The 23,519-nt window shown below is 39.6% G+C and overlaps 1 protein-coding gene across 4 annotated transcripts in view; it reads right to left on the bottom strand.

The window, feature by feature from the left end:
* RBMS1 (RNA binding motif single stranded interacting protein 1) overlaps nt 1-23,519 on the bottom strand; it is a 177,931-nt gene that overhangs the window by 60,710 nt on the left and 93,702 nt on the right. For all 4 annotated transcript variants that reach the window (XM_061608660.1, XM_061608661.1, XM_061608659.1 and 1 more), the window contains exon 2: nt 1,282-1,457. In XM_061608660.1, coding sequence (XP_061464644.1) covers nt 1,282-1,457 — 176 coding nt within the window. The remainder of the gene's footprint in view (nt 1-1,281; nt 1,458-23,519) is intronic.

Raw genomic sequence — 23,519 nt, 5'->3', positions numbered from 1 at the left:
CTTATCCCCTAAGATTTATCCCCTAAGATAAAGGACCCAAGTACTGATGAAAAGTACAATTGCCTGCTCGACTTCATGTATTCCACAGAACCTGCCAATTACACACAAACCACAAAACCAGTCTGCTTCCACAACATCTTAAGGATATGATGAAGCCAGAACAGAAATACAAATAATCTATTTATTTGTAATTTTTAAGTCACACTGGGAAGAGTTGTATCACTTTGCCCCACTTGTCAAATGCAGGATACAACATTCATTGCTGTGGTATAAAAACATTTTGTATGCCACTGCAGCTGTCCGAAAGAGAAATTTAACAGGGAACAGCACTGTCCGAAGAGAAATTTAGCAGGAAAACTTGGCACATTTCACTTTCCACAATCCATAAAAAAAAAAAATAGTAACATCCTGACAACTTGGCAAAGGCCAGTCAGGTTTTATTTGCTTGAACCATTTGCTTCAGTTGTTAAGGACTATGTTGAAAGAAGTTAGCTTTCACAGACCTATATATTTTGCCTGCATATATTTGGCTCATGCAGCAATCTGAAGATCTTCCTTAGAAAAATCTACCTAGTTGCCACTTGATTCAGTTATAAACTCAGTGGGCTAGATCCACATGGTAGGAAAATAGCCACTAGCTCTGTTCTGCAAATATTTATCCAAGAGCTTGCACGACAGTACACATAGTGCTACAATAAGTAGGTTCTGTTGTAGTTATACTTCCATTTGGATTTGTCCTAACTTTGCTCATGCAACACTTTTGTGTGAGTGTAAAAAGCAGCTATTCCATGAGAGGAACACACCTTCTGCATATCACGGGACACTTTTGGATCCAACCGAACACAGGGTACAATCCAATACTTGTCTCACAAAAATAAGCTCCATTGGGTTCAATGGGACTTACTCCAAGGTAAGTGTATATTGGATTGCAGCCACAGTGTCTTTAAAAATGAGCAGCACAAATGTTTTACTAGTTTATACTCAATTAAGTTCTGCAAAGTTAAGAGCATCCCTTTTATACAAAGTTGACTGACAACAGCCATATATTGTAAGAGGTCCTTGCAAATGAATAGCTTGCCAGACGCCATGTGCAAGATGCTCTGCAACATACAGGTGCCCACGAGCAGGCTCAAAAGTTTGGACTTACCAACCTCAGAATTTATTTATTTAAAAGTCTAGGTGCAAATTGTCTCCTCCCTTACTTGTTTGAGCAAAATGGTTACTTAAAGCATCTTACTTTAACAACATACTTCTCAATGAATTTTCAAAACGTATACTTACGGTTGGCATAGTTTTACTAAGTCCTGGTCAGTGGTATTTGGAGGCAGCCCTCTGATATAAAGGTTTGTTTTACTTAATTGATCCCATCCTGAGTTGCTACTACTGCTGCTGTTGTTATTGCTGCTGGTGATGCTGGGGCTAGGAGGAGCCATTGGATGGGCAGGCACAATGGGCTGCTGAAAAATAAAGGAGGAACAGGAAAACTGATTTAGCACAGACAATATGAACTTCACAGCACCTTAAGAGCATCTGAATCACTCTGAAAACACTGAACTTTGGTGCTATTACTCTGTGTTCCAAGTATAACTGCTTCCACAGTACTCCTAAATGTTCCTTGGAAGTCTATAGAGCTTGGCCACAGTAGTTCAGGCATTGATGAATTCAAGACTGGATTACTTTAATGTACTCTATGTGGGGCTCCCCTTGCACCTGACCCAAAACCTGCAGTTAGTGCACATGCTGCAGCCAGATTGCTGACAGGAGTGAGGCCCTGTCAGCATATAACACCACTGCTCAGGGATCTGCACTGGTTGCTGATTTGTTACTGGGCCAAGTTCAGGGTGTTACTACTGGCATATAAAGTCCTTAACAGCTTAGGACCAGTTTACTTGGGGGACCGCCTTACCCCGTATGTGCCCCCTTGAGTGCTTTGATATGTGGAGCAGGCCCTGTTAAAGATGACACATAGTATTTGTTCTGGACTTGTAAGAAATTGTTCTTTTAGTGTGGCAGCACCTACTCTTTGGAACTCCCTGCCTATTGACATCAGGCAGGCACCTTTGCTGTATTCTTTTTGGTGCCTGCTTAAAACCTTTTTGTTTAGGCAAGCCTATCCAGGCACATAGATATTGATCTGTTTTAATTTTTTTTAGTTAATAGCTGTTTTGTTTTAAATACATATTTAATTACTTGATTTTAACTGTTTCATTGATTTTTAAATAATATTTCTTATCAATTTTCTAACAAAAACATAACAAATAAATCTTAGGTATATACCTTACACACTTTCACTCAAAACTGAGTAAAAGGGCATTAAAATGGCAAATGTGATTGAATGTAAGTAAATTATGCACATTGGGGGGGAAATCCTGATTTAAAATATACATCTTATGTTCTTATGGTCTAAAATCCAAGAGCTTGTAATCTCACCTGTAAGGAGGCTGTTTTATTTTAACTCTAGAATTGGAGCCAGAGTTAGACTTCAGTCTTCTAGTTTTTAAATAGAATATCATGTTTGCTACTTTCTGCTGTCTTTGTCCTTCAAATTTCCAATTGTTTTAGAACAGTGCCCAAGGAACCTAGCTGCCTTGCCTTCTGGAACCAGAGAACAAGATTCTTAGATAAGCAACAGCTAGCCAACGTTTAGGGGTGGGCTAGCTAGCATGTGTTTGTTATTTTCTTCTGTGTTTATTCTTGGCCTCATATTTATCCAAATCATTTTAAGTTTCAAGTCGGCAATATGCTTCTTATGTCTTTTCTTTGGCCAGAATAATCATTCCAATAGCAAAGCCTAAAAGTACAATCTCCCTGATAATAAAAATATTATCTGGTAACACGTGCCTCTGATCATTTGGTAAGTGGTGGCAACACCTGCCATCAGTCCAAATAACAGAAGCAAGACGTGCTGTGCTGATCTTGTTTTAGCAGGGAGGAAGCAACAACATTAAAATAGTTGATATAGTTCAGATAATCACTTTAAATATGTTTGATTTACTTTGTAATTTTAGTGACGTTTCCTATAGTAAATCATTTTCTTTTGCTTCTGTTTCTGTGAATATTTGAAGGACAGCAACACTTTGCAACACTAAAACAAAATGCTCCAAAAACAATTGTGGAATAACGGCACTGACTGTTCTGCAGAATAGTCTCCAGTGGACATGAGGACTGTCTCAGTTTGCACAAGATAAAACAGTGGGGGGTGAAATACATTCTAGCAAAATTCTAGGTGTGCTCTGTTTTTAATTGACCACATTCGCCTTTCCTTAAGTGGAGTGGTTTAAGCATAGCAGGCTGAAAACATGTATCTTGGTCAGGCCAAGTTTGTTTTTTCCAACAGCTAGAGTCATTGCTTAAGTAGCAACATATTGTAATCCGTCTGATTTTACATCAAACTGCAGTTTCAGATTCCACTGTTAATGCACCCAAAATAGAAATAGAGCATAACCTCCAGTTTGAAACAAAAAAGTCTGTCTTCACCATCATATGACACTGACCAATAAAAAGGCTTTTTTTTTTTTTTTCAATAATTTTTATTCAGATTTTCATAAAACATACAAGACAAAATCATAAAACATTCAAAGACAAAAAACAAAATCAAAAATAGTTAAACAAAAAGAAAAAAAGAAAAAAAAAACAAAAATAAAAAATAAAGAGTAAAATATTGACTTCCCATTTGTCAAAGATCAAATCAGTTATAAGTCTATAATATATAACAATCCTGTCTCTTAAGTCATATTATAAAATCACTTTCCTCCAGTAGTTATCTTACTTAATCATCAAATCTCATAAACATTACTTTATTCTTTCCACAAAAAGTCAAAGAGAGGTTTCAATTCTTTAAGAAATATATCTATCAATTTTTTTTTCCAGATAAGCATATCGATTAATCCATCTCATTACTAATTATGATAATCTTATTGTCATAACCATAGTCAAAATAAACATTTCAATTAATCCATCACATCAGAATCTGTTAGGTTCAATAATTTCAGTAGCCATTGTTCTATTATCTCTATTAGTTCCATTTTCCATCTTCCATCTTCAGTAGTCTTGTTAAGTCCAGTAATTTCAATATCCAATCTTCCATTATCAGTATTCCATAATAATCTTGCTGTCAAAGCCATAGTCATATAATAAGAGTCTGATGGGGATTACCTCTATCCCAAATATTTTCTTGCCATCCATTCTGAATAGGTTGCTGAAATACTGCTGTAAAATCATATCTCTGTTCTTTTTTTCAAAATACACTGGGTCATCTCTTAAAAGTTTTTCCATTGTCACATGGCTGCAGTTAATTCCATAGATTTTCTCTATATTGGGCTCCATCACATCATTCCAGTCCAGAAGATTATCCATGCCATTGATAACTTTATCTCTAGAATCTTCATTCATTTCTTCAGAGATAACATTGAGTTCCAAACAATAGATTTTATTTCTAAAGTCCATAGACTCCAAATCTTGTTCCTGTTCCACGTTGGTTCCAATCTCCGGGATCTCCTCTCTCACAGGGACCCCTATTCCAGTCTCCAGGGTCACCTCTCTCACAGGGACCCCTGTTCCAATCTCCGGGGTCTCCTCTCTCACAGGGACCCCTTCCAGGGTCACCTCTCTCACAGGGACCCTTATATCTTTAATCTCCTGCTTCATTTTACTCAATTCAATTTTCATTATCTCAATCTCATCCATTATTTTCTGAAACATAGTTATTTCCAGATTTTCAGCCACTTTCTTAATTGCCATTTTAAAAGAAAAATATAGGAAAACCACTTCTTATTTCAGCAACAATTGGGTTAATACTCCAAACTTGGTGACATCACAGTATAAACAGAGCAGACAGCCTTATCTCTCCAATAGTTAAGTAAACAAAATGCAGTTCCCAGGATCGAAACAATTAATGGCAATCGTCAAGAAACAGATTCGTCAAAATAAAATAGACCAAAAAGAGAGTAGTCTCAGAACAGTATAATATTTTTCAAAATAAAAATCTGGAATAGAAATCCCTCTTCTGTGTATATCTTTAGAATGCAAATCCAGGACAGCTTTTTGCAACAAAAACAGAGATAAGCTATTAATTAGTGCGTAGCAGAGAGAAGTTATGGCTCCCCAGTGAGATGTCAAAAACTGATCAATCTGGCAAATCTCTTTTAAACAGCAACAATTTAAGTCAAGTAAAAGAAAAATATAGAAAGAAGGGTGCTTGCCTGTTAGTGCGTTCTCTCTTAGAAGATAAGATGAACGTTCGCTTTAACAGATAGAGCTTGCTGTTGAAAATCCGTCCCACCTTCGTCGGCTGGACCTCGTCCCATAAATTAATGAGATCTGGTCGTCCCAACAAAAATAGGCTTTGAGGTTAATCTCTTCGTTTCTCCCTACCCGGGAGAAGTTTAATCAGTCAAAAAAAAAAGAAAAAACTGACTGATATATCTGAATAAGCTTCTTTTGAGGCAGGAGCCCGTCTCAAAAGCAGGCACAGGCTAAGTCACCCTTCCCGGAAGTCCTCACCAATAAAAAAAAAAAAAAAAAAAAAAGGCTTTGAAATGAGTAAAAATAAATTTGACACAGATTTCTAGGATGAATAATGAGAGAAATATAATCGTCTAGGTTACATCACTTTAAATATGTTTGATTTACTTTGTAATTTTAGTGACGTTTCCTATAGTAAATCATTTTCTTTTGCTTCTGTTTCTGTGAATATTTGAAGGACAGCAACACTTTGCAACACTAAAACAAAATGCTCCAAAAACAATTGTGGAATAACGGCACTGACTGTTCTGCAGAATAGTCTCCAGTGGACATGAGGACTGTCTCAGTTTGCACAAGATAAAACAGTGGGGGGTGAAATACATTCTAGCAAAATTCTAGGTGTGCTCTGTTTTTAATTGACCACATTCGCCTTTCCTTAAGTGGAGTGGTTTAAGCATAGCAGGCTGAAAACATGTATCTTGGTCAGGCCAAGTTTGTTTTTTCCAACAGCTAGAGTCATTGCTTAAGTAGCAACATATTGTAATCCGTCTGATTTTACATCAAACTGCAGTTTCAGATTCCACTGTTAATGCACCCAAAATAGAAATAGAGCATAACCTCCAGTTTGAAACAAAAAAGTCTGTCTTCACCATCATATGACACTGACCAATAAAAAGGCTTTGAAATGAGTAAAAATAAATTTGACACAGATTTCTAGGATGAATAATGAGAGAAATATAATCGTCTAGGTTACATTCTCTGTAGAAACAGTAACACAGAAAAGAAGCAAAGTAAGAACACCGACAAGCATACAAAAATGTAATTCTCCATCTTTGGGAATGGCAGGTATTGCCACCACTCACCATATGCTGAGGCACATATTACCAAATTCTTCCAAGCTACACAGGAAGTGGATGGGACTGTGAAAGATCAACCCAAATTGTGTTTGCATTTTTACAAATTTGTAGGGTGGTTCAGTATCTCAGAGAGGAGGTCTCCTGCTCCCCTGGTGCATTCACTATAGCTGCCCAATCTCCCTGCTTTTTAAAATTTGATAGAAATATCTGTTGGCTATAGGTACGTTCTTAACCTGCAAGGTTTTTTGCCTATTAGTGAATATATATATATATATAAGCCACTCAGCATATTAAAGACAATGGGTTGTATACAATGCTAGCCCTACTCAGAGCAGACCCATTAAAATTAATGGGCATGCATTAAAATTAATGGACATGCTCATTAATTTTAGTGAGTCGACTGAGTAAGACTTACTTGGATACAACCCAACTATTTCTACAATAAATATTTATATTACCAAATGAGGGGGCAAGTTTAGAGGACTAGCCAAATGTTCTAACTAAAGTTAAACCGTTTTAAGCTCAAAGAAGACAATAAAGCAGATGCTTAAATCATTCCCATTGAAATGAATGAAACTAAGATTTTGACTTGAGCTGGCTGGTGCCCTGGTATGAGCTCTTCAAAACCACTGGTGCTTGGCACTCAAAGCCAGCCGCAAATACAAAGCATGCAAGTTTGGTAATGGAAATACAGTAGGGCCCCACTCATACAGCGGGTTATGTTCTGGACCCCCGCTGAAAAGCAGAACTCATTGAATAGAATGGTGTGTGATGCCCGAAAACCGCCGTAAAAGCGGAACAAGAGGCGTATGAGTGGGGCTTTAGTCTAACTGCGTCTAATTGAGACCGCCGTATTAGCGAAGTGCCATAAAGCGGGGCCCTACTGTACTGAAAGATTCTTAATTCCAAGAGTACCATATATATTGCTAGAATGCATTGCTTCAAGGAAAGGTTTTAGAATTGCAGAAACTATTCACCCCAAGAGCCAGTAGATACTATCTAAATTTGAAGCTTGAAAAGAGTAAAATGGTGTAGTGCTTTGTCCTAAGACAGGGGATTATTAACCTATGTTTAAAATGGTATCTTTCCCCTCAATTGTTTATGTACACATAACTACTTAACATTGGAGAAATGCTGGCATGCACCTAAAGCTGTACTATAAAAATTAGTATGGCATTTACTAATGGCAGCTTAGAGTCAAACCTATGTAAGTGTCTCAATAAAAAGGGATAGAGAATTTTAAAAAGGTAGAGCCAGTTTCTACTCTAACCGTACTAATTTGCTGAAGGGGGCATGATGTTTTCTAAAACTTCTGACATTTTGTATGGAATAGTGCAAAAGCTCCACCACCACACACATAAATGCTTCCACTGCACAAGAGTCAGCCATACATTCAAGGGGGAAAAAATAGCACCTCAAGAAATATCCATATTCATGGGAGGGTGATTGGAATGCCATATTATGGTTTCATTAAGATGAAAGAATCTTCTTACAAAAAAACTCTTCAAGCACAAAATATGTTTGGTCAAGACCAGGGTTCGAATCCCCACACAGCCATGAAGCTCACTGGGTAACACTGGGACAGTCACTACCTCTCAGCCTCAGAGGAAGGCAATGGTAAACCACCTCAAACCACCTCTGAATACCGCTTACCATGAAAACCCTATTCATAGGTCAGCATAAGTCGGGATCGACTTGAAGGCAGTCCAGTCCAATAAAGAACAGATTTGATGCCTGTTTGAACACTTGCAAGTAATCCATTTCCAGATGGCTCTTATCCAAAGTACCATGTACAAAACATTTTAAAACCGGAATGTTAGGACACACAATAGGGCAGGAGAGTGGAAAAACTCAACCAACTTTATGCTATGTTATCCCAAGTCCATCACTGTGGACAGCACCTATGTAATACTGATGAACTCTTTAATCAGGAACTAGGGTCATTTTTATGCTCCCATCAGTCCCTTGATACTGCAGCAAGAATCCCCTGACCATAGTTAAGCATTACCATACCTATGTTAACAAGGTGAAACAAGAATCTCTGTAAACTAGGATTAGCAAACTGTGAGAATCATGGAACCAATGATGATGTTATGCTTAAGGACCATGATAAGGCCAGCAGGGAAAAGGAAGGGAGAAGTCATGCTGGTGAGAAGAGGGAACACACGAGTATAGGTAAGAGTCCACCAGTGTTGCATCTTCACTGTCCCTATGTTACATCACAGCGTATTTGATTTCCCATACTCCATTTTTATATATGGTTCATAAGCAGTCCTCTCCTTTCAGAAGCAGAACATGTATAATAGGCCTTCAACCCATTCTCTGGCCAGACTCTGTCAATCGTGGATCCTCAGTTCATTGTGGAGTCCATTATTTTTATTTTATGCATTTGTCAATTTTATATCCCACCCTTCCTCCCAAAAAGAAGCACAGGGCAGCTAGAAACATAAAATAATACATTAATCATAAAACATAAGAAAATTGTTTTGATTATCCTTAGTCAGGTCTTCTTACACATGGCAATTAAGAGTGCTATTTCCAGATCAAAATAGTAGGTATGTGCCAAGTATGAAAACCTTGCATCGGTGGAGTTTTGCAGATGAAGTTTAAATGCTTCTAGTGTTTCTTCATTAACTGTATTAAACCAAGACTGCCACAACCACTGCCTCCTCTATGATTTAACTTTTAAAATAAATCAGTACCACTCCCTTAACAATGATCAGTCACATATATAAAAACTTCTAAACCTACGCAACAGGAATGGTTCACTTAAGTTCTCAATGGTGATCTTTTACAACAGCCAGGATTTCCCCCAGCCATCTGATGAAAAAAGAGAGAAAGCTATTCCCTTTTCACACAGGGGCATTACTACCAACAGGTACCAAAGCAGAAAGGATGGCAGCAGTACAGACTTTTTAAACACCAACATGCTCCAAGTAAGGGCAAGCCACCTGTGGTGGCCCTCAAACCTAATTTTATGCATATAAGCAAGATGCATTAATTTTAATTTTAATTAATTTTTAATTAATTTAAGAATTTTTGGCTTGAACTCAATGATGTCAGGCATGCAAGAACCAACTGTCTGTATTCTAAAAGCCAGACTCCCAACTACTGTACTTGCCTAATCAGGGGGCCACATCCACACCAGATCTTTATTTCACTTGAAACAGTCATGGCTTCCCCCAAAGGATCATGGGAAGTATAGTTTGTGAAGGGTGCTGAGACTCCTATTCCCCTGACAGAGCTACAGTGACCAGAGTGGTTTAACAGTCAGCCGCTCTGATTGAAGCTCTGTGAGTGGAACAGGGCATCTCCTAGCAACTCTCAGCACTCTTCACTAACTACACTTCCCAGGATTCTTTGGGAGAAGCCATGACTACCTAAAATGAAATAACAGTCTGGTGTGGATGTGGCCAGGGAGAGCTTTGGTTTAAATCTGGGTGGGAGGTGACATGTGCCTGCTGTAGAATAAAAAAAAAAGGGGGGGGGAACCCTGGAAAAAGAATGATACTGTTCAGTTTTCCTTTTGAAAAGGAAAGGGGCTTCCACTTTGCCCATTGCCCACCCACCCAATCCCCTCCCCTTCCTGCCCTCCTCCTCCCCCTCCCCTCCCCCAGGTCAGTTTCACCTATCCTAAATCCCACTGAACTCAAAATGCATGCAAACGATCAAACCTGCCCTCCCCTCCTCCCCCTCCTTCTTGCCCTTCCCTCTCCCTTCTCCATCCCCTTCCAATCCCCTCCTCCCCCTGGCCTCCCCCTCCCCCCTCCCCCCTCCCCCTCCCCAATGGTCAATTTTACCTATCCTAGGACTACGACCTGGGAGACCAGGGTTCAAATCCCCACACAGCCATGAAGCTCACTGGGTGACCTTGGGTCAGACACTGCCTCTCAGCCTCAGAGGAAGGCAATGGGAAACCACCTCTGAATACCACTTACCACAAAAACCCTATTCATAGGGTCGCCATAAGTCAGAATCAACTTGAAGGCAGTCCATTTCATTTTCAAGCATGATTGCATGGGAGTAAATCCCATTGAACTCAATAAGTATGCAAATGATCAGACCTGCCCTCCCTCCCTCCTCCCTCCCATCACCTCCCTTTGCCCCTCCCCTCCCCCTTCCTTCACCCCTCCCTCTCCTCTTCCAATCCCCTCCTTCCCCCATCTTCCTTCCCTCTACTCTCCCCCCTCTTCCCCCATGGTCAGTTCTACCTATCCTAGCCATGATTGCACAGGAGTAAATCCCATTAAACTCAATAAGGATGCAAATGATCAGACCTGCCTTTCCCTTCCTCCCCGTCCTCTCCCTTCCTCTTCTCCTCCCCTCTTCCTTCTCCCTCCTCCCCTGGCCACTCTAGGCTTCCCTTCTCATGATCAGTTTTACTCATCCTAAGCATGATTGCAGGGGAGTAAATTCCACTGAACTCAATAAGCAGGCAAATGATCAATCCATTCTCAGCAAACTTGCACAGGATCCCATTTCTTACCTCCCGAACTAAAAAGGAGGGAAATTCACTAATAGGCAAAAAACTTTGTGGTTTAAGAACGTACCTATAGCGAACAGATATTTCTATCAAACTTTAAAAAGCAGGGAAATTGGGCAGCTATAGTGAATGCACCAGGGGAGCAGGAGACCTGACCTCCTCTCTGAGATATTGTACTGCCCTACAAATTGGTCAAAACGCAAACACAATTTGGGTTGGTCTTTCACAGTCCCATCTACTTCCTGTGTAGCTTGGAAGAATTTGGTAATATGTGCCTCTAGTCCTATGAACACTTGCTTGGGTGTAAGCCTCGTTGATCTTAATCGGACTTACTTCCTAGCTTAGGGTGCATAGTGTAATATGTTTGGGTTCGATATATAGAGCCAACAGTTAACAAGGTAGATTTATTAAGTAGTAGATACAACAACACCGTGTTTTCCCTTCAAGCTCCTCCAGTCAGCCAGGCTCCACCCCCTCACCCCATTCTTCAGGGATCATCTCTATACTCCCATCCCAATGTTTCTTGTATGGAAACATCTCTAAATTACTACAATCACTACATCTTTCCTTTTCTCAACCAAAGTAGGAAACACCAACAGACAAACAAGAACTAAATTCTGTAGAGGAGACGTTACTAGCACATCTAGAGTGAGTCTTTACCACACACTTCCCTGTTTTATCCCAGGCTTCTCAGCAAGTTTCTTTACATCTCTGTGGAGCTCTCACCTTCCTTTCTGACCACCAAGGCATCTCATATTCCTTCACCTTATCTTCCATAATGTCATTGTGGGGAACCACTTGTTTTCTTTCTGCCCCTTGTGAACATACAAGAGATATTGATGTAGAGTCTGTCCCATTTCCAACTGCTGGAATATCTGGATCACTCTTTGGGAGCGCTAGGAGATCCCGACAATTACGTCAAAAAGTCTCTCCTTGAGTTGTCTGAACTGAATAGGATCGTGGGTGCACTAGCTGTTGGACTGTGATCCCAGAGATTGGAGGTGTAATTTCGCAAGCACACTTTGTCACCTGGTTTCAGTCCAGGGAGCTCCTTTGCTCTTTTGTCAAAATACTGTTTAGTGTAGAGCATATCCTTCTTCCCATGAGTAACTGTGCTGGAGACCAGCCGTAGTCCAATGGTGTACTGCAGTAAGCCAGTAAAGCCTTATATAAATCTCCACTACTGTCAGCTGCCTTTTTCATCAGGTTTTTAAGTGTTTGGATGGACTTTTCCACAAGGCCATTGGACTGGGGGATAATGGGGACTGGATGTACTGTGACGGAAGTCCCAATCCTTTGCAAATTGCTTAAACTCCGAACTGGAAAACTGAGGCGCACTGTCACTAAAAAGTTCACATTCTATTCCATGTCTTGCAAACACTGCTTTCAGGCTGGCTATTACTGATGCACTGCTTGTACCATTCAGATTGCAGATCTCTGGATACAGAGAGTAATAATCAGTAACTATCAAGTATGCATGTGAATTCCAAATAAAGAGATCAGTGCCTACCTACTCATATGCCCTCTGTGGAACAAGGTGTGGATGCAGAGGTTCCATCTGCTGGGATGGCTGGAACTTTAAACAAGTGAAACAGTTTGCTACTGTGTTAGCAATATCCTGATTGATCCGTGGCCAATACATTGCCTCCTGTGCCCTCTTCTTACATTTTTCAATTTCAAGATGATCTTCATGCATCTTTTTGAGCATTTCATGCTGGAGGGTCCTTGGAATCACTACCTTGCTGCCTTTGAAAATCAGCCCATCTATCACTGAGAGGTCATGCCTGCAGTTCCAGTACTCCCATAGGCTTGGATCACAGCTGCTGCGGTCCTGTGGCCAACAGGTATATGCTTTTTCAGGAGGCACATGGCATCATCGTTCTGTTTCTGCTAAAATTTGCTGTAATTTCCTATCAGCTATTGGAAGTGACTGTACTATCAGGTCTACATATGTCTGCACCTCCATATCTGAAATATGCTCTGGGTACAATGAAGGTTGCATTGCCCTGGACAGTGCATCTGCTGTAAACATCAATTTGCCTGGTGTGTAGGACACTATCAAGTCATATTTTTGTAATTTGAGCATCATCCTTTGGATTCTCAAAGTACAATCATCTAATGGCTTTTCAAAAAATGCTATCTGAGGGTTATGGTCAGTTTCTACTTGCACTTTTTGTCCATCGATAAACTGGTGGAATCTCTGGCAAGCAAACAAGACACCTAGCAGCTCTTTTTCATATGCATAGCTGGTTTCTGCCTAAGTCAATGCCTTAGATGCATACGCCACTGACTGCCAGTTACCGCCATGGTACTGCATAATCACTGCACCCAGCCAGACTGTGAGGCATCTGAAGAAATCTTGAATGACTTACCAGGATCACAGAACTTTAACACAGGGGCTCTGCTAAGTTCCTTTTTCAAGATGGCCCATGCTTCCTCCTGTGGTGCATCCCAGTAGCACTCATGTTTGTGTTCAAGAAGTGTCCCGAGGGGTATTGCTTTAGATGACAAATTCAGTATAAATTTCCCAAGGTAATTAACCATCCCCAGGAATCGATGTACATCTTTCTTAGATTGGGGCCATGGCATCATTTCAATAGCCTCAACCTTTCTCTTGTCAGGTTTTACTCCCTCTGTAGATATCACATCTCCCAAAAATGTCAGTTCAGTGACTCCAAATACACATTTTTCTTTATTTAATTTCAGATTTGCTACTTTTGTTGCACCTAAGACCTTCCGAAGCCGCAGATCATGTTCAGCTTTGATAGAACCCCACACAACGATATCATCCACTGAGGTGTCAATTCCATCAATGTGCTCGTATAACGTGTGTATGGTTCTATAGCACACTTCAGGTGCTGAAGCCACACCAAATGGGAGCCATAGAAAGCGATACCTCCCAAAGGGGGTATTGAGCGTGCAGAGCTTAGAACTGTCCTCTGTGAGGAGGCATCAAGTTTGCTGAAAATGCAAGCATTTGCAAATTGTGCCATGATTTCCTCCCTAGTGGGTAGTTTGAAATGCTCCCTCTTTATAGCTTTGTTAAGGCTTCTGGGATCAAGACAAACCCGTAACTTGCCATTAGGTTTCTCTATAATAACTAGAGAGCTCACCCATTCTGTGGCTTCCTCGATCTTCTCAATGACCTGTAAAGCCTCCATCCTTGATAGCTCCTCTCTGAGTTTGTCATGAAGTACAAAAGGCACTTTTCTGCATGGATGGATCACTGGGGAAACTGATTTATTTATCTGGATTGTATGTTCACCTGGTAAACAGCCAAGTCCTTCAAATATATTGTGATAACTCAAAGCAATGTCTCATATTCCTGTTCCCCATTGGCTTGCATGGCCAGTACCCGTTTAATCAGATGAAGCTTCTCACATGCTGCGAAACCCAGAACTGAAGTCACCTGTTTAGGAACTATATAATAAATGCCAGGTTGTACACATGGTCTTTGTATCCGATGCTGGCAATAATGTCCCTTTACCGATATCTTCACTCCAGAATACCCAGTTAGTTTAATACTTGTTGGATGTATTTTTGGCCTGACTTGGAGTCTTTCATAATCCTCTTCAGGCAACCCCTGAGCACCTGTATCGAGCTCATTGTTCCTTGTACTTCTTTCTATCCGATTCCACTACATCCACAAATAACTGTTCCTCCTGCATCTGCTCAACAGCATGCACTTGGGATTTCAGGACTTGTGACCTGCAACATTTTGCGAAGTGGTTGTGCGAAGTGGTTGTGTTTGCCACAGTTGTAACAGCCCTACCCAAATGCAACACACTGTTTCTGACCATGCTGCCTGCCAGTTTCTGCAAGCTTGGCTTTCCTTTCCTAGGTGGCTGCTGCACTCTCTGATCTGGCTTCTGCTGTCCCTGTTGCTGCTTGCTTAGTACACAGTCTCTTCAGCTGGCCTCAGTTCTTTTGCTTGGGCTCTCACTACTCTTCTTATGTTCTTATGTACCTCTGCTGCTCTACATATTTTCAGAGTTTTTTCTAGTGTGAGATCTTCTACATGCAACAGCCTTTCCCTTATTGCGTTCTCCCTAATGCCACAAATAATCCTGTCTCTGATCAGAGAGTCTGTTAGGATCCCAAAAGCACAGATCTTGCTAAGGGTTTTCAGCTCTGTAGCATATTGCTCTATGCTTTCATCCATTTTCTGCATTCACGTAAAGAACCTATGCCTTTCAAAGGTTCCATTCTTTCTGGGTATACAATATTCCTCAAATTTTGCCATTACTGCACTGAACTTATTTTCTCCCTCTGCAAACTGGAAGTTATTGTAACTCTCCAATGCTTCCTCCCCCACCACATGTAACAGTATTGATGATTTCACTATATCAGGATTCCCTTCAGCCCCTGTGGCTGCCAGATAAGAGTCCAAATCTTTGCTTGAGTTTTCTCCAGTTTTCTGCAATATTTCCAGACATTTTCAGGCTTGATGGAGGTTATAAAAGTTCCATAATGAGCTTTGTGCTGAGGAAGCTAGTGGCTCTTCTGCTGTTAAATTTAGACCAGGCCTCAGGCCTCTGGGTGGGGTCCTTCTTTCCTACAGCACTCAGCTGCCCCAAGACAGGAGAAAGCTACACACTGCTACAGAAACCTTGTAGCTTCCACTTCTGACACCATGTAATAAGTTTGGGTTCGATATGTAGAGCCAACAGTTAACAAGGTAGTTTTATTAAGCAGTAGATGCAACAACACGTTTCCCCCTCAAGCTCCTCCAGTCAGCCAGGCTCCACCCCCTCACCCCATTCTTCAGGGATGATATCTAAATTTGCATCCCAATGTTTCTTTTAAGGAAATGTCTTTAAATTGCTACAATCACTACACTTTGCCACTTTGTACCTAGAACTGCAGTCTACAGATCTAATAGTATTCTCAACATGCTGACAAAATAACAATTTCTAAGCTTTTAAAGGTATGACAGTTAAAAACTATAACAAAGTCAATATAGGTTTGTAGTAAATTATGCCATGTATTCCTAAAATGAAATATAGGTTAGGAGGATGCACCAGACATTCCTAAAAGTACCAGACAAATTCATCATTACAGCAAGACCACCTTCTTCAAATCATAAAGACAATGTTAAATGTCCAGATGTAATAGATTCACTAAGTTAACAAAGATAATCAGCTAATGATTTATGACTCCTGCTTTTTTCTAGGTAAAGGTAAAGGTGTCCCCGCACTTGTAGTGTGAGTTGTTTCCGACTCTTAGGGTGACGTCTTGCGACGTTTACTAGGCAGACCGTATATATGGGTGGGATTGCCAGTTCCTTCCCCAGCCTTTCTTTGCCCCCCAGCATATGCCGGGTACTCATTTTACCGACCACGGATGGGTTAAAGGCTGAGTGGACCTCGACCCCTTTTACCGGAGATTTGACTTCCTTCTTCCATTGAAATCAAACTCTGGCCGTGAGCAGAGCTTCGGCTGCGTTACCGCCGCTTACCACTCTGCGCCACGGAGGGAATTAAATCTAAAATGTTGCATACTAGCATAGACAGATAACAATCTACCCTTCTGTAAAAGCAAGTGCTAGTTTATTACATTTAAGAAACTGGATATAAAGCCTAATTCTCTTTTCTAAACTTTGGTAAGGAGGAGATTGGATATTGAAAACAAGTAATCTAATACATGATTTTGTTTATGGAGAGTCTGCACAGGACTTGCACTATGTGGAAATTGTCTCAAGACTGAAGTGCTAGTTAGATATTTGGATGATTTGAACAATCTTGCCATTGGCATTCAGCTTGCGACAAGGAATTAAATATGAAGTATCAGCTTTAATCGACTTAACTTCCATGACTTTCATTAAACCAGTGTTCTGACATAAAAAGACCAGCAAGTATTGCTGTAAGATGTATGCATGAGAGGCCACCCCGATGAGGTAAGTTGCTTACACTCAAGAGACCTACGCAGTGATTAAATTAGGGTAAGTGTCTGTATGTCCATAATGCCCCTGAATTTGAGAAAAGTTTGAAGAAAGATAGTAATTGCCCTTTACTTAAATGCCACATTATTATTATTAATAATAATTATAGTAACAATAATTATTAATATTAATTACATTTATACACCACCTTTCCTCCAAGGAGCTCAAAGTGGTGTACATGATTTACCGCTCTCCATTTTATCCTCACAACAACCCTATGAGGTAGGTAAGGCTGAAAGAAGATGACTGACCCAAGGTCACCCAGTAAGCTTCATGGCCAAGTGGGGATTTGCTGCCCTGCACTCCTGCTAGAAATAAGGGCGGGATATAAATAAAATAATAAATAAATAAATAATAGTCTCCCAGGTCCCAGTCCAACTCTCTAACTACTACACCCCACTGACTCTTACATCACTTCATAAGGTTTACACAGTTTGCTAGGACACTTAAGGTTTGCAGACATAGCTTGAATCACAGGGTTTTTTTTTTTTTTTTAGAAAAAGTACTGAACCCATGGGGGGCGGGAATTAAGAAAACTCTGTATATGCGATAGTTGTCAACCCTGAGTTTCATGTTTGTAAAAATATTAAATAAGAAGTGTATTATATAAAATAAATTCTACTTTCTTTACAGGGCAATTCGCTGATCCACACTGTGGAGGGGGGTTAGGATGTAACTGAGGTTTCTTTTCACCTGGCTCAACCAAGCTCTGCCAGCAAGTGGGGCGGGGGAGGATCCTGTTGTCAGAATTCAATAACATGGATATTGACAGGGTACTGCTTACAGGAACACCATCAGCAGTAGGCTGTGTAAGGCCCCAAAATGGGGTGGAATGGCGGGGGTGGGTGGGTGAAGGGAGCAGAGGTGGTCTGAGCCCTGGCCAAAGATTTGCTGCATCATAAGCTGGTCTAGCAGTTAGAGAGGAGCCTGATCGAGGCCTCCCTGTTGTGCCAGTCTGGAGCTGGCACAGCAAATATCAATGCACCCTCACCTTCCTCCCTGGCCAGTGCAAGTGGCAGGGCTTCAGATGCAGTGGTAGCTCCTCTATTCCATTCAGCCCTGCTGCTCCCTGACCAGGAGTTAGGGTTGCTCCCTTTGTTTTTAGCATAAATAAATAAAACAGAGGTGGAATTGCAAGCAGTAGTATGTAAACATATTGTTTTGCTAGTTGGCAAATAACAAAAATAACTATTGTATTGAAACAAGAACAAAAACATTTCTATCTGGGCTTCAAAATAGCACAAAGCAATATTTATAACCCAAACCTTACTTTATGAATTTATGAATATTAAGCACCTCCTCATTTTATCCTTTCAACAACTCCATGAGGTAGGTTGGACTAAGAGATAGTGATTGGCCCAAGGCCATCCTGGGAACTTCATGGCAAGGTGGGGACTTGAACCTGGGTCTTCCCACTCTTTATCCAAATACTTTTACCCAGCCTCTCCCAACCTTTCGTTCCTTAGATGCTGCTGGACTACAGTTCCCATAATTCCTGACCATTGGCCATTCTGGCTGGGGCTGATGGGAGTTGTAATTCAGCAACATCTGGGGACGCAAAGGTTGGGAGAGGCTGCTCTGACCACTACATTTCATAGTAACTATGACTTGTTAGAAAGCATTTTCAGGGAATGAAAGGAATTAGTAGCAACTTCAGTAAGTATGTTCCTGATAAATAAATTTGAAATCAGGGTCAAAATAAAAATATGTTTTAGTTTGTTAAAGAGACAGACAGGGAGAGAGACACAGAGAGAATCTTTTTCTCAGTTTGCTTCTACTTACGAGGCAGTGTTTACATTAGGGCTGAAAGGTTTAACACATTTAAAGAAAAACCAACTAAACCTCTAACCACAGAAATGCTAAGCAACCCACCCCCAATAATTGTCCTGGATACAGTTCAAGGCAAACTGCTGAACTACAAACTCACTGGCTTAGACAGAACAGTAACCTGTGTGAGTAGAAAACATTTCTGCTTGTTCAAGTTTTATTTTTCTATTCCCGATTTCCACAGACACTTGTGTCCCGTCCCCCCTGCCATGACTCCTGTCACACAGTTGCATGAACAGGAAGTAGAGAAAAACCTTGTTTTCTGAGCTGAAGTCTACTCATAATTTGTAGGACCCAACTCAGTTATTCCCTGTACCTTGCTGTCCATGCAATATTAAGTTACTGCATAGCAGAACTTCAAATCATTAGAATCTATTTTAATTAAATTATTTATTTAAAATAAATAAAAATTTATTTAGAAAGCATTTATAAACGATTTAATAAAAAAATAAGCTGTGCACATAAAATATAAAATTATTGATAATACACAGATAGAATTAGCAAAGCTTTAAAAAAGTGACTAAGAATAATAATACATAACTAAATTATATTGTAATTGACTAACATCCAGAGCAGCTGTCATGCAGGTCTGTGTCACAGCCTTGTGACATCTTAAAGACTAACATTTATTGCGGCATAAGCTTTTGTAGGCTACGGTCAACTCACAGAGTCCTCACTGCTATTGGGAGCAATTTAAAGCAATGTCCATTTGGCAGGTATTGCAAATGCATTGGCCACTAACAAATGGGAGGTGTGCATGTAATAGCTATGCCTTATAATTATGAGGGGGAAACCAGAAACAAGAAGACAGAGTTCTACTTCACAGATTTTTCAAAATTTCAAATAACTGTTTGGATCTAAAGCTTCTGCTAGTGGAATTTTGCTCATGGAATGTTGCTGCTGCTGGAAGAGGCAGAGGGTGGTGGGAATGATTCTCACCGATTCGTCTTTCCTCTTGCAGCACCCTGTAAAACTTCCCTGGGGGGTTGAGTAACTGTCCAGAACAGTGTAGGAGACGGAGGACTTCAGGGACAGATAAGGGGGAAATTGCCTCTCCTGTTTTCCTCTAGTGGGAATTTCTGAGCTGCCATCCTAACCCCAAATACATGGGAGTATGCCCCAGAGAATTAAATAGACATGGTTAGGATTGCACTGTAAGATGGCTAGCAAACGACAAATAAAACAACTTTTAAAAGTTTACATAAAGTACCAATTAAAAACTAATACCAAAAATAAAACAGCATATAAAAAAATAAAAGCAGCCATAAAACAAAACAATTAAAATTATTATAAAAGAGAAAATAAAAAATGTATTCACCTGTCAGTTTTGTGCCAGTGAATTCAGTGCCATCTGAGGGTCTCTGGACAACACAACCAGGGCACCATACCTGAGAAGGCCTATCTCTGGTTGCCACTCACGTCATTTTTGCAGGTGACAACACCCACAGAAGAGCCTCTGAAGTTGATCTTAATGAGCGTGCAAGCTCTATGTATCCTTCAGATACAGCATATTAACTGGATCACTGAAGAAGCAATGGGAATAAATAGACCAGCAAAGGCTTTGTGCATAGATGCAAATGTATCCCCATATGTTCAGGCAAAGAAAAATTTCGATCATAAACAAAATAGAGACATGGCAGATCCTGTGGCAGTCAGAAAATCCATCTGTGGTCTAATCCTGTGACAAAATAACCTAGCAACAATCCCAGTGCAACCAACACTAGAGTTTGCCAAAGTAGCAAATATATCTTATAATAGATATCCTTGACATATATCATAAGGGCCGTTTTAAGAGGAAATAGAAGAATAACAGGATGTGCAGTTTGATAAGGCCAGTCATTCATAAAAAAACCTATACTAATTAATGCAGGACTATTTGTAGTCATCATAGGACTTCCCACTGATGACTGTGTGGCTCATACTATCTGAATTCTTTCAAAGGCAATTCCAACACAAACTTCAAAACTAAGATACTCTGAATCAATCATGTTTGCTTGCACTGTACTAAACGTGGAACTTTTGCCTCTTCCTAATAGTCCCAGAAAAGACTTAACACTTTTGACATTTTTTAAAGAAAATCTGTTAGTTACTCAGAACAATCAGGACTTGGTAAACATTACTACTGAATTTCATATTAGGCAGGTGTAACACATTTTAAATTTAACCACACACTTATGGTGCTTAAGGGGAACCCCAGAACAAATTTTAGTCAATTTTAGCATGATCCCAGTGCATGCTAAATGCTTTCACCATTTTGAAAAACAAACTACTTTTTCCATCTTCCACTCTGTTAAGGGATGGTAGGGCATTAGTTTACATTTAAATCTTGGATCCAGAGTTAAAAATTCAAAGAAAATGAAATGTTTTAGAGAGCATGCCAGAGGAATTTCTCCAATTTTCCCCATAGATTTATCACTTAAAATTTGATGCTTGTCTTAAACCAAGGGGTTCATAGCTATGCTGGTCACATAGAATGGGAAGTTATTTAGGTGAAATTATATTATTTCTCTGGCACTGTATAGTTTCACTGGAAAGCAAGTTGCTCAAAAGGGTTTGCAAAGCTCTGAATTGTGTAAGATCCTACTTACAGCCTAAGTATAAACTGAAACTTGTAGCTTTCAAAATGTTACATGACCAAACATGATTTTTTTTGGCCTGACTTGCTTTTTTGGGTACTAATTATTTTTGGTACTAGCTAACAAATGTTTTGAGAATTGCCTGTCCTAGTGACATCTTGGCTTCTAAAGAGGCATTACAACAATTTCTGTTTCCTCTGAAATTATGAACCACAAATAGCAAAAGAGCTGGAAATTCTACACAAGGACACTATCCAAACTGTGCCAACTATGCACAGTTTAAATGAATGCTTGTGAGAGAATAATGCTTTGATAGAGTGCACCACAGATTAGCAGAATCTTGCCCAAAGATAATGCTATTTCATTATGACAGCAAATATTTAGTAATTTTCCAGCCATCACCCCATTTTTAGAATATATTGAGCTGTTCTAAAGGCACTGTTCAGATGACTGTATCTCAACATGTTGTTGTTTATTTGAACAGATTGCTTGAATTTTATCATTCACTTGAAAAATATATTTAGTATTAAAATTTTAAAAAAACCCATACATTTGGGAAGTTACAGGCTAGTTCCTTTGGTTCAGAGTCCTTTTTTTGTGTTATCTGAAAATACACTACCTGAAGCAAAAGCACACAAAATAAATCAGCTGAGCAGAAGCAGATGGGGATGGTGTGATCTTATTAGCACCAAGCAAGTCCTGTATACATCTGTGAACTGCATACGATTACAAATGGGATTCCCAGAAGTATTAGGAAAAGCAGTGATCTAGCAACTACAGTCATTATAATTGCAGCAGGGTTCACGTTGGTCTTCCCCATGCACTGCATTCTGCGTTAGCTTGCTATGTCACTGTGCCTGCTATCCTATTTTGCATTTTTGTAATAAGAATTTATTACAAATACATAAAACAGCATTTTAAAGTACTACAGGAGAGAATGGATGATGTGGTTTAAAAGAGGCAGACTTATAATTAAACAAACTAGAAATAGAATGGTCAAGTATCACTGAATTATAGACTGGCTTTGGTACCAAACATTTTATCTATAGCCTCACCAATATATGCAGTTTATGACAGCAAAACAATGGATAGGAACTTATTTAGATTATTGCGAGTTGTTTAGTAGTAAGCATGTCCTAACCATTAAAATTAAACATAACCTTCAAGAAGGACTGAGTTACTCTGCCCCCTCAGTGAGCTACATCCAAAGGTTCCCTTCCCCTGGAAAAGGGACCTCTGCCTAGAAATGTAAAATGACCAAGTATGTTGATGCTTTGGGAAAAGAACCTGTTTTTTTTCTGGTTATTATTTTGGGATAAATTGAAAACTATGCAGTACTTGTTTTTAAGTGCCTTTTACAGATCAAAAGTCTCTTTTTTACTTTAGGAACTTAAAATGTGTTATGTGTAACTTGGTTTGACATTAAATTATCATGTTTGGTATATTTAAAGCATAGTTTATTCAGACAATAATTACAAATTGAATTTACTTTTTAAAATGTTTAAGATTTTTGTTATGAATGGAGCTACAAGCTGCTGAACTATAAGGAAACTGGCATCTCTATGGTTTTGCCAGTTTATGAGCAGCAGGCAAAAAGCAATAAAAAACAGGATAAACCATCAATATTGTGTATTTTGAAAAGTATTCCATCTCCTCTAATCCTCCATAGTATCAAGCAGACATGAAGAACTCATTTCCATAGAAAGACTGAGAAAAAGAGTGGGCGGGGGAACCAAGACTCAATAAAGGCTACATGAACTTTAATCAGTCCCATTTTCTGAGCTATCACTATCACTTTCTGCTACTGATTCTTCATATTTCTCATGGACTTTGAAAAACTGAAGGTTTGTCAGGGTTGAATCAAACTTCGACATGCTTTTATAATTCACAGCCCTAATTTTTTTTGGGGGGGGGGAAGGCTTAAAAAAAAAAAGAACAGAAAAAGTTTTCCCCCCGGAATTTTCCCAGGCATTCATATCTCTACTCCTTCCCTCTGGAGAAGGGAACCGTTGGATGCAACTCAATATATACAATTAAAATCACATGCTTAAAAACTCCTAAGCAATATAAGCATTGTAAATGGCCAACATATTTGGAATCATTAATATTTAATAAAAGAAGGTTGTATCATCAGAAAGGTATTCAGTATTAATTAACTTGGACTCCTCTACCAAAAAGTTTCAAAATGTCTGTAAAAAAGGATAATGTTTACTAATGAAAATTAGTAGCATAGTTTTTGTTTTAAAAAATCCCTCAATTTTGCAATTAAAGAGAATTGTTATAAACTTGCTTACTGATGGCATTATACACCAATTAGATTAAGGAAAATGCTTAACCGTAATACTATGAAATTCTGGAGATGCACTGTCGAG

Source organism: Rhineura floridana, chromosome 2, assembly GCF_030035675.1.
Source record: "Rhineura floridana isolate rRhiFlo1 chromosome 2, rRhiFlo1.hap2, whole genome shotgun sequence".
Classification (NCBI taxonomy): Eukaryota; Metazoa; Chordata; class Lepidosauria; order Squamata; family Rhineuridae; genus Rhineura; species Rhineura floridana.
The sequence above is the reverse complement of the archived record's forward strand: the minus strand, read 5'-3'. Positions and strand labels throughout refer to the sequence as shown.